Source organism: Fundulus heteroclitus, chromosome 1 (genome assembly GCF_011125445.2).
Source record: "Fundulus heteroclitus isolate FHET01 chromosome 1, MU-UCD_Fhet_4.1, whole genome shotgun sequence".
In the NCBI taxonomy this organism is placed as follows: Eukaryota; Metazoa; Chordata; class Actinopteri; order Cyprinodontiformes; family Fundulidae; genus Fundulus; species Fundulus heteroclitus.
Genome location: NC_046361.1, coordinates 12019688 through 12032013, shown reverse-complemented (window position 1 = coordinate 12032013; position 12326 = coordinate 12019688). Strand labels below are relative to the sequence as shown.

The 12326-nt window shown below is 38.8% G+C and overlaps 2 protein-coding genes across 2 annotated transcripts in view; both read left to right on the top strand.

Moving 5' to 3' along the window:
- LOC118564819 (glycine-rich protein DOT1-like) overlaps positions 1-8402 on the top strand; it is a 35807-nt gene extending 27405 nt beyond the window's left edge. The window contains exons 2-4 of the mRNA XM_036144025.1: positions 8046-8236; positions 8280-8328; positions 8390-8402. Coding sequence (XP_035999918.1) covers positions 8046-8236; positions 8280-8328; positions 8390-8402 — 253 coding nt within the window. The remainder of the gene's footprint in view (positions 1-8045; positions 8237-8279; positions 8329-8389) is intronic.
- A 40-nt stretch (positions 8403-8442) lies between these two features.
- Positions 8443-12326, top strand: part of bsna (bassoon presynaptic cytomatrix protein a) — a gene marked incomplete in the record, with an annotated part of 181658 nt that continues 177774 nt past the window's right edge. The window contains 1 exon segment of the mRNA XM_036135108.1: positions 8443-8970. Coding sequence (XP_035991001.1) covers positions 8443-8970 — 528 coding nt within the window.

Below are 12326 nucleotides of genomic sequence, written 5' to 3'. Positions count from 1 at the left end.
AGCACCTACACTTAGAGATAGGGTGAGGAGCTCTGCTATTCAGTGGGAACTGAACTAGAGTATGTATCCTTGGTGTCTGACTTAGGAGGGTTTCCAGGTCCATCCCACTGGGAGAAGACCCTGAGGAAGACCCCAGCCTCACTGTAGGGGCTTAAAATTTCATCTGGCCCCGGGAATACCTTGGGAATGCTAGAATGAGCTGAAGGGTGTCACCAGGGAGAGGGTAGTCTGTGTTTCCCTCCAGAACCTGTGACACCCTGGGCCTGATCTCAGATAAGAGGAACATGATGAATGGATGATGTTTTTGATAGTGATGGTATGTAGAGTTGCTCTCTATTTCTCCACAGACGTTGATAATTTAAACTCCCGTTCGTGTAAAGTTTAAAGGAAATCTGAGCTGATCAGGATATTTTTCAAATACCTATTATTGAATCGAATCATTTGAAAATAGTCGTCGGCTTACACCGATAATCAATGCCATCATCACATTATAAATCAGTCAATGTATATGCTCAGATTTTGGCAGCTTGACATTTGAGATGCTGCTGTCTCGTTTTCTTCTTTCTCCTCTTGTTCTTTTCGACGGCCACAGATATTTTGTCCTGAATGGACTGCAGGTCAGCTTCATTATGCCGCTTCTACACCGGCTAACTGGGTTAAGGAAGCTTCTGTAGTGTTCTGACAATGTATTCCCAAAAATGTATTTTTCTAAAGCTTTATCAGACATCCAGACCACCGAAGGGGTAAGCTAACGTTAGTGTGTTTCCTGCCTGCTTTGATTTAAGTCGGCTCAAAAAAATGAAATGTTGGCCCCAGAAGAACAAAGCCGTCCTACTTTAGAACTAAGCAGTTTGTTTTGAACTTCGAATTTTATGAATAGAGTTTCCATTGGTTTCTGTCAAGATTAGTGTCCTACGTTAAAAGCTGTGTACAGGTATCGTGAGATGTTGATCTTTAAAACCCCGTCTGACGAGTGTTGTGAATTGACATCAATCGTGTCCCTGTCTGAATAAAGCCAAAGCGGTGTATCTATTCAACAAACGCTGATCAGTACATTCTTTCAGCCTACGGAGACCAGTAGAAATATTTTATCACCAGCTAGTTGTCAGAGTGTTAACTACATTTGGTTAAAGAAAGGAAATTACAGATAACGTGGTTTCGGGCTGATAAAATTGGTAAATTGTCTGAGGTTGATTCTGTCATAAGAAATATTTATCAGGTTATTGGTGTCTTCTATTAATTCTTCAGAACAGCCGTCATATGATGAAAATGATTCAAGTTATCTGTAATTGTTGCTTTGTCATGCTTTGTAACATTAGATTTACATGTGCAGCAATGTAAAAGAGGGCTATCATTATTTAGTAATTATTAAGAATAGGAATACTGTTAACTAGTAATAATTCTTGTAGAATCGTCAGCATTGTCAAACATGTGGATATATTTCAAGCAACACTCGAGCAAATGATTAATTTAGATGAAAAAATAAAAACAATGAATACATAAGGATGCATACATAATAATTTACAAAACTGTATTCAGTTTGATTCAACTCAAAATCATTTTTCAAATCCCAAAGTCATGTTATACACATTTTCAAAGATTTGTTATAAATGGAGAAGGCTGTGGGCAGGAAAGTTTTCCTGGATTGGTCGGTGCTACAAGGGATCTGAAGAAGCATAATATTATTCATTTTTTGAAGAATCCTTCTTTCCACAATCATCTCCAGTGGTCCCACAGGATTCCCCAGAACAGAACCAGCATTCATTATCAGCTTGTTGGGCTCTCTTAAGACGCTGGCTCTGATGCTGCTTCTCCACCGGATGGCGGCGGAAGATTTTCCACCCTCCACAACAGACTTATAAAAATATGCAGCATCATGCTGTAAACACCAAAGGACGGTAGCTTCCTCCAGAAGAACAGCCTGTTCTGTCCTTTCTTGTTCACAGCTTCACTGTAGCGTCTTCAGTCTAGCCTCTTGTCCAGGTTAACACACATTTATTTACCGTCATATTCAATAAATTTGAATATTATTGAACAGGTGATTTATTTTAGCAACGCAGTTCACTAAGTGTAAAATATTCTTTAGAATAATTACTAGGATGACCATATTTTGATTAGCAAAAAAGAGGACACTTGGCCCATTCCTGAAAAACTGTAATAATACTGTATTTACTTCAAGAAGGCTTATAATCTTAACATATTCAAAGTAAAATAACAAACTTCAGATCCCTTTCATAAGTCAAGTGGGTTTAACATCTCTGGAATTAAATTATGATAGAAATAGTGACTCTTATTACAAAATTAACATGTAACTAATAAACAGAAATAGTTTGAGAAAAGCAAATTCCATTCTTTTAATAATACTAATAATAAGTAGCAGTCTCACAAAGACACAACAAGTAACAAAAACGTGTACACTCTAGCCTTTAGTTTTCTTCTTCATCCTCCTTTTTTCTTCATCCTCCTCATCCCTGTACAGCTGATCCTACTTTCCACCGTTTTTATTTAATTCTTGTAGACTATTGGTGTTTTTTTTATGCATGAATACAGATATACACTTTGCACATTTCTTGAGGTCATCCTGCTCAGTTGCACACTAATAACTAACTGTACATTATGTTTTTCTCCTATTCTTAGTTTTCCTTTTTATACACTATATAAATCAATGAATGCATCAATAAATAGATCTATGGCACCTTTGTCATACACAGAAACACATATGCCAGCTTTGGATACGATGAACTAATTTTTTTCCTGACAAGGACAGTGTGAGGGAAATTTCTTTTGCAATTTGATTTCAAACTTTGACTAAACTGTTCTTTCACTGAGATGCTAGGAATATTTATTACCTTGACCGTGGACATTCAGACAGCTCTGGGAAATTATAAAATATAACCAGGGAAACAGAACAGTGGTTTACTCTAAAAATATGGATGCCAGAAATGTGAAGCAAAAACTCCTGCATGTACGACCTTAAATCCTATAATAAACTAACATGACGCAACTTTCTTTGTTTCACACAAACTGTGGACAGTGCAACAGATGCAGATTTGAATTAGAGCAAATCGTCAGTTTTGATACAAATGCCAAATCCATGCGGTTTTCAAGTTCTTTGCCAATGAATATTATTGTGAGTGAAGGCGGGCCAACGTCTTGTTGTTACAAACCTGTTGCTGGTGATACCTGTCAGGTTTACTGCCATTGCAATGCCCCGTTTCCACATGGGAATCAGTTTTATTTTAACACAATCAATGTACAAGCAGTAAAGCGTGTGCATTTATGCATCCAGTTCTCTGCCCTCCTTCCTGAGCGTTTGCATGTACCCAGTAGACCTGGTGGCCATAGTAACTGCAATTAGCAGGTGTCCCCTTTGTTGTAAATCATCTGATTGAGTAATACAGAAGAGAAAAGAGCATCGACTGCCAAAACCATCAGTTGCGCTGCCCAGGTTGAAACAGAAAAGGCCCTAATTGTGGACCTTACACTTTTGTAGATAGCAGGCTTGTTGATATGATGTAAAGAGATCAGAAAACAAGTTCCGTGAGTCGCCAGGGATGTGAATCAGAAACCAAACAAAAACAACAGGGAGAACAACACCGGGACTTCAGTGAGGTAAGATCTTTGCTAGCTTCTGAAGTTGGGAGGGAGGCTAGTGAGATTTGACTATTAACAATTAAAATGTTCTCTCTGAAAGTGATTGGAAGAAACAACTATTAGCTAAACTATGTGAACCATGGTCCTTCAAGTCAAATTGATGGTGATAACTATATAAATTTATTGTTATAGTCTAGGTACCCTGAAAAAGTGCTTTTGCTCCTCAGATACTTATTTTGTTTTGCTTTCTGCCGCCCCCTGAAGTTAACGAGTGCTTGTGTCACCCTTGTCTGCAACATCTGCCTTTACAACTGGTTTGTCAGTTTTCTACATTGTTGCTCAGGAATTTTGGTCCACTCTGATATGAAGAATTGGTGTGATTCAGCTACAGTAGGTTGTTTTTGATCATGAACAAGTTGCTTAACAGCCTCTCGTTCAGATTTAAGTCCAAACTTTAACTAGGCCCCTACAAAACCTTCAATTAGATTTTCTTTTCTAGCTATTCAGAAATAGACTTGCTGGTGTGCTTCTGTTTGTTTGAGCTTAAGATCACAAGATGAAGCCAAGATATTCTCCTTTAGGTAGAAATACTGTTTCAGCTTAATGCAGTGCTTTAAGTGGGTCAGTACCGGCATTTCTAAATCCCTCAGTGCATCGGGATTTTCTTCGAGCACGTGCCACGTACCGGGATTTCTACCAGCATCCCCCCACCGACCTCTCCATAGCTTACAGCTTGCAGCCTATTTGTTTTTGTTGATTGTGGTTTTTTTTTAATTGCCTCATAAGAAACCCATTGCTTTGGCACACACCACTTGCCATACAGTCAAGTGAATGTAGGCGCTTTGCATGAGCGAGGAGAAGTGCAGGAAAATGATCAAGGCTGTGATGTTTACGTGGTTCCAAAAAGTCTCAAAGAGGACCTGAACTGGACCAGAGCTGAACGCTAACTCTGAATAGTCCTTCACTACACAAGAAAACAGAGGTCAGACTCAGCTGGCATTAGCACATCTAACAGGGAAACTGCGACTACACAAACGTCTCACTAAGATCAGGGGAGGTGCTAGCCATTTGGGGGCCCTGAGCACAAATGCTGTGTCGTGCCCCCCTTGTGGAAATTAACAATAATACGGGATTTATCAGTGTGTCTCTCTATATTTCCAAAATATATTAATGATTTGAAAACAGTTGCAACAAATAAGAGAAGAAATTAAAATCATGAAAAAAAAAAAAAAATTTAAAAAATCCTGAAAAAAAAAATTAAAGAACAATAAGTGAAATGTATCTTTTTAGATGGATGGTCACATACCACCTCTCTGTGCTGTTCTCCAGTCTCTTGTTTACAAAGTTGAGCCGGCCGTGCGTGTGTGTACGTGTATGTGAATAGCTGTCTCTCAGGGCTTTGCCCTCCCCGCCTGCAATATTCTAAAGGTATAGCAGTGTTGCGTAAGTACAGAATGGCGGAGAGCCCAGCGGATTAAGACGCTCTCTTAGCAAGAGAACGTCATGCACCCAGAACCCTCAATATCTAAATGTGAATGGGGGCAAAGGAAGCCACCAGGGGGGAGGCCTACACAATCAGCCCCCCCCCCCCCACACCGCCAATTAATGCCCTACATATATATGTGTGTTGTGAGAATGTTATCAATGAAAGTGTCTAGGATGTATAATAAAATTGGGGTCAAGTAAATTATTTTGAATTAGGACAGACATGGCAGGCTGAACATGGGATAAAATCTCCTGTCTTTATTACTTTTCTATTAATCATTTTTCATGTTTTTTCCATTAGTTTACTGTTGCTTTGGTGAAAATATTGACGTGAATGAAGGTTTTGCTACTTTTTTTGTCTATAACTCTATAAGTTAGAACAGTTATTTTTGCAAGTTTTTTTCTACATTCCTATTGCCAACCTTTTTTCCATTTATCAACTCATGACTTTGTGAAGGTATCCCCTGTAGCCAAGGTACCTTTTTTTCACTTCTCCATTACATATTGGGCTCATGAAGGGGAGACTCTTTTTTTTGCAAATATTTTTTTATTGGGTATATATAATAATATGAGTTAAACATTTTGACTTTAATGATGATTATAATCTGGCTTCTCCATTTGCAGTTAATACTCACCATAGTTCACTGAAGTCCCAAAGAAACTACTTTTTAACCCTTTCTAGACAGCTAGATGTTACTGGCTTTGTTTGTTTTTTCTTTGTTTGTTTTGTTTTTACCTGATATCAAATGGAAGCATTATTGTTGCTTTTAAAGATCTTTTGGACATCTTCCTGCTGTCTAATTTTTGATTATACAGGGCTGTTCAAAGTTGGTTTGGATAGTCTTTTTCCTTTATAAGCAAACTCATCATTTACAAGACTGCAATGTGCAGCAATGGTTACTTTATCCTGTCTGGACAAAACATCATCCTATAGCTTTGTGGAGCTTATAAGATCACACATTTCTAAGAAGCGATCTTTGTATTTTTTATTGATGAAGTAGAAATATAATTTTCCTTTTGGGTGAGCTAAACAATTTTTACTGTATGTGCAGTTCAGACACTGGTGAATGTTCACGTTGGTGTGACGGGAGTGAATAGGAGAAAAGGACAGAAAAATAATGGAAGGTGAGGTGGAGAGAAAGGAGGAGGAAGAGGCAGATGGAAATAAATGGGCCGTACAAAAGCAATTCTGTCAACAGCCCTGAGTGGGAAGAAATGCAGGCACAGGAGGAATGAGAGAGGAGGAGAAAATAGATGTTTGGTTTGGGTTCACCAATAACCTAAATAGACTTGTTTTGCTGCAGGTACAGCAGTGGAATAAGGAATATATTCGTCTTAGAAGAGAAATACTTGGAAAATCCCAGTTAAACCCATGCTTACAGAATCTTATGGAAGCAGTTCTGAGTCATTAGAATCAAACAAGACTGCTTATAATTTGTGAGTGGATCGTTTTTATTACAACTATAAACGTGGCAAAAAATGTTAAATTACTGTAAAAAGACTTTTTTTTTGACATGTCTCTTTTATGTATATAAATTTGTGTTTGCACACATTTTTTCATTCATAGATCAACTGTTTTTTGTACGGAGTAGTTTTAACCTGTCTCTACAAAGCCACTAGTCTGCCCTTTGAAACACTTTAACTCATTTGTCAGGTAAATCTAAGAATACAGAGGATATATTTTACTAATGATCAATAATCCAGAATTTAGCACACAAATACATATTCTTTCTTCTACAACAGTACTGAATTGCAAAGACTTTTAAATTAATAGTTTGAAGAAGTTTTTTTTTCCATTTTCACTTTAGGTCTAGTAAGTGGGACTTTGTCTGACAGAATGGTGGGAGAAAGAGACACGGGGTCAGTAAATGTTCACTCCTCTTTTAGAAGTGGAAATGAAAATGTCAAGAGAGAAAAAGATTAAACCAAAAAAAAAAGGAAGAACAGCAATGGAACAAGGGGGGTATTAGTGCCCGGAGAATAGAAAGTAGAAAGTTAGAAAATGAAAAGTGTAGAAAGCCGGTTATAAGACAAAAACAGAACCTTTTACAGAGATTGCAGAGGACATTGAAAGAAATGGAAGTTAAATAGATATTGGGAGGTTTCCATTTTTTAGTGTGACCTGAAACCTTTCTCACCCCCGACTGCTGGATAAAGGCTGTTGACCAAACCAAATAGACTATCTTGTCTTTCTCTGTTTGCAGTCTGAGTTATTATTATTACGAGAGTTAGAGTCACCTTTGTTAGAGAGGCTCCTTCACCGCCTACTTTTAAAGCTCGTCTTAAAGCCCAGTTTTATCGTTTGTCCTTCAACATCAGCAATATTTAGTTTAACCTTGTTTATTTTAATTGCGTTTAATCTTTTATGGGGGTTGTAAGATATTTATATATTTTTTCTTCAACATGTTTATGTTTATAGTTTGCAGTTATATGCAGCTCTTTGTTTCAGCTGTGGTTGTTTTAAAGCACTTCATATATAAAGCTGGTATGGTCATGGAGACATTGGGCAGATTTTCAGAACTTAACTTTTAGCATTCAAAACTAACTCCACAAATTTCACAGTTATTTCATTCTTTCTGAGCATTCTGATTAAAATTCACTTTTGTATACAAATGATTGTCTGCATGCAAATTTGAAAAACTTGGTTTGTTGTGTGAGTGGCAATTTGGCCAATGTTTTACATGTTGTTTGTTTTGCCTTTTCTTATTTTATGTTAAGAGTTTTACTGGAGAACACGATATTCAGCCAGACAGTTTAGTTATAAAAAGTGCATTGCAAGTTTATTGCAGTGGGTGAAGAGGCAGTCAGGTAGAACCAGACTTGAATAGAAACCCACTGATGTACTCACACTTGACCAGAACTGAATCTTGATACACTCAAAAAATATATATAAACTTGTAATTGTAAAGCTATGGAATGACATTCAAAGCATTTTTTTTCCTATTTGTTTTGTCTATCTCTTCCAGAGGTCCAATGGGCACGATGGGTAGTCCAAAGCCAGGAATGCAACAAACAGGACACGGAGGAGGAGGTGGAGGGATGGGTGGAATAGGAGGAATGGGTGGAGGAGGCATGGGAGGAATGGGTGGAGGAGGGATGGGAGGAATGGGTGGAGGAGGGATGGGGGGAATGGGTGGAGGAGGGATGGGAGGAATGGGTGGAGGAGGGATGGGAGGAATGGGTGGAGGAGGGATGGGAAGAGGAGGGATGGGAGGAACGGGTGGAGGAGGGATGGGAGGAGGCATGGGTGCAATGGGTGGAGGAGGCATGGGTGCAATGGGTGGAGGAGGCATGGGTGCAATGGGAGGAGGTGGCATGGGTAGAATGGGAGGAGGAGGAGGCATGGGTGGGATGGGAGGAGGCATGGGTGGAATGGGCGGAGGGATAGGAAGTGGAGGTATGGGGGGAGTGGGAGGAGGAATGGGAAGAGGAGGAATAGGGACCAGAGCTGGGGAGACGTACCGCCTGGCTGCTCATGACAGCCCAACATCCCCCCGACACATGCAGTCCAGCCAAGGGTCCGGCACAGGGCAGGTCCCAGGGTCTGGCCATGGGATGGGTCACGCTCCGACTGGTTCCAGCATGGGAGCCCACGGAGGTCAAAGTCCCGGTCAGCATGCCTCCCGCCGAAACCTCCAAGTCGACTTCAGCGGCTCAAGCGGTTCTAGGACGGGCCGGTCTCCTTCTGTGTCTCCTGACCGTGGCGTGACTCCCACCTCACCCTACTCCCTACCGCAGATAGCACCCATGCCCACCAGCAAAGTGTGCCCGGTGTGTACCACCACAGAGCTGTCCAACCCACCGGCTGTACCCAACTACAACACCTGCACCCAGTGCAAGGCCACGGTGTGTAACCAGTGCGGATTCAACCCCAACCCTCACCTTACTGAGGTAGGTCACATTAGACAAGGATATGCATGTGGGATGGGGGTCATCTGTAGATGTGGATGTCTGTTTTGGCTTTCTGTGATCATTTACGGAGAAATGTAATATTGTGGGCAAACCAGGTGAAGTTTAAGGTTCACCTGTTAAACAAATGGTAAAAACATACTGAATGATTGAGGAGTGGTTAAACCAGGAATGCTTTATAAACACTGCTTTGCTTTACTTTGGCATGGACTTTGTTTGTTGTGCCATGGTGCCAGCAATCTATTTTTTTTACTATAATGAACTTTAATTAAAGTACGTGAATGACCCGAAAGAATCAGTAAAGTGTAAAAGAAAATCTAAATTGGCAACAAAAAACAAAGGAAAGCATGAAAGCCCTTTGTGTGCATCAGTGATGGACTGCCAGTGTAAGTACTCAGCAAGTGGCACTAATTGCATGCTGAAACTTTGTCAGATTCTCCATTAATGTGCCAAGGCGAGACACACGGGTCATGATAATGTGTGGGTGTGAGAACTCTCCAGTACTCTGCTTTTCAAAAGGAGACGAAAAGTCAATTTAAAAGGCAAGCAGCGAGAAAAAGCAGATTTTGACTGTAAAAGCATGAAACTCTGACAGAATGATCACTTTAAGGAAAAATGATGTTGTTTCTTTTACTTTATTGTTAACATGCAAACAAAATGAGAAAAAAACATGCACAGCTTGTCATTCACATGTAAGTGGCAGCCTTTTGGAAATCTCTCCCTGGGGATAGCCATATAGGCTAAGCTAACTATGCTAACTGCTCTAAATGCTCATATAGGATGCAAAAGTGAGTTTAAAATGTCAATTCTGCAATAAATGTCTTTGTGTTAAAATATACTGTAACTTAAATCCTGTTTTACAGCAATACTTCTCTCACACAGTGGTAATGCTAATGTTGATAGTAATCGCTCAAGGCAAGAAGGCTAGAAAATAATATATTCAAAGCCTCTGCGTAAATTTGTCAAATTATAGATGAAAAACTGAAAAAAAGATCTTCTTAATATTAATGTGCATCATTAACATAGGGCCTTTGCTTCCCTGATACATACTCAACTTTGAGAAATAGTGTTTTATTTAATTTGGAGAGTAAATCGCAGCGGCCATTGTCCATGGCTATGGTTGGCCTAATGTGCTGAAATTTCAGCCCGCAAAAGACCTCAGTTTAACATGTTTAAAAATATTAGTAAGAGTTATGTTTTTAATATTAAACATTTAAATAACATTTTTGGTGGAATTATTCTGTGGATAATTAACCTTATGGAAAAGAGTTTTAAGCTTCACCAAACAAGGTGAAGGATCACTGTAAAGGCCTTTATCTTTTGATGGTATCCAGAGATGATAGAAATAAATGCATGCTCAATAAATAAATAAGCATAAAATAAATGCACAAAAAGCTGTAAGATATGCACTGTAGTTATGATTGTTTAAAACACACACACACACACACACACACACACACACATATATATATATATATATATATATATATATATATATATATATATATATATATATATATATATACATATATAGATAGATAGATAGATAGATAGATAGATAGATAGATAGATAGATAGATAGAGAGATAGATAGATAGATAGATAGATAGATAGATAGATAGATAGATAGATAGATAGATAGATAGATATATATAGTGCTGGAGCGAGGAGAATGGTCAGGTGTGGCCTGATACACTTCTTGTTTTGGTCCACAGACAATTCTCAAGCTCCACCTAGTGGTGAAATATCACTTTTTGCTCTTTTAAGTTTAATTCATTAGATTACTGCTGTTCATTGCTCTTCAGAAATGTGTATAATGAGCCTGAATATACAGCAACAATTTCAGCTACAGTTGTTTTCTTGTAGCTTAAAGTACATATTCAAACAGTGATAAAAACGGATGTTGCTAAACTTGTGTGTAACTTCACGCCTCCAATGTTTGCAAAAGGAAGCATTCCTTTAAAAAGCTAATTTAACGTTTTGAGACCATAGTAATCTGTATTTTTCTTAATTTCAGGCAGCCTTTTTCTTCCTGAAGTTCTAAAATAACAGTCATTTTATTTTTCATACAGCATGTGTACTGTGAGCTGAAGATGTCAGTTTAGCATTTTAGAAGGATAAACCACGGATGTTGCAGCAGAACTGATGAATATGGATGAGGGATGCTGAAACACCCACATACCATGTATTTGCAAGTCATTTTCTAAAAGTTATTCAAACCTTGAAAAAGAACAGCTGGGAAAGTGGGTAAAAAAATTACTCAGGAGGTTTATGAGTGCATACACAGCATTAAAATCTTTGGAAATGGGTTGTGGGTTATCACCTTATTCTGTTAGTATTAAATCACAAAAGTTCTTTAGTGTTTAGCTTTCAAAGCTGTCGAAAGTTTTGAGGCGAAGACAACCCCTGCAAATTAAGATGCTTGTAATAGCACTGAGTCTGTGTTCACTGCTTGCTTTTGTACTTTTTTTTGTGTCACATTTCAATGTTTCAATATATTAAGAAAATGTAATACTAGACAATGATTACTGGAGGAAATGCAGATTGTAGATAATGTTTACGAGTTAAATGGAGGCAGCACCTCAAACCCGTGCCCTCCTTGTGTGACATCATGGTTAAACAAACAAAATCAAAGATATCAGGAAGAGGATTGTCATCCTCCAGTTCATCAGTGGTTGTGATTTCCAGATGCCTGAAGGTTTATCTTTACAAACATTGATGTGGAAGTATAGCCATCCAATGTCGAGCAGTCAAAGTATTTATAGGGAAGATGAGGGCTGTCTGCCAAACATGAACATGCTGACTGAAGCTGGTAGGTGACTGTCATTATCCACACACTGACACTGGCTGCAGGCAGATAACAGTCTGCAAAGGCTTAAAGGGGACAAATACCTTTATTTATGTCTGATTAACCTAAACTTGTAGTGTTTGACCATAATGACTATCATCACATATGAAGGAAAAAAGGGAGAAGCTTGCAAGACTAAGATCACCATCCCAACTGTGAAGCACGGGAGTGGCAGCCTCATATTTGGGGGGTGTTTAGCAGCATGACAGGTCGGTGCACCAAGAGGAACGAAAACACATGATCAACAAGGTGGCTCAAAGAAAGTAAACCTTTTGAGGCATCGATCACAAAGCTATGCTCTCAGTCCCAGGGAAGATCTGTGGGGAAAGGTGCGTGTGAACCAAACAATCTGAGTCAGTCACACCAGGACTGTATGACCCAAGTCATCCAGTTTAAAGGCAATTCTTCCAAATTATAAGGAAGTCATAGAAAATGATCTAAAGAAGTAGCTTTTATTATCATGGATATAAAACAAATTTTGGTAATCCTA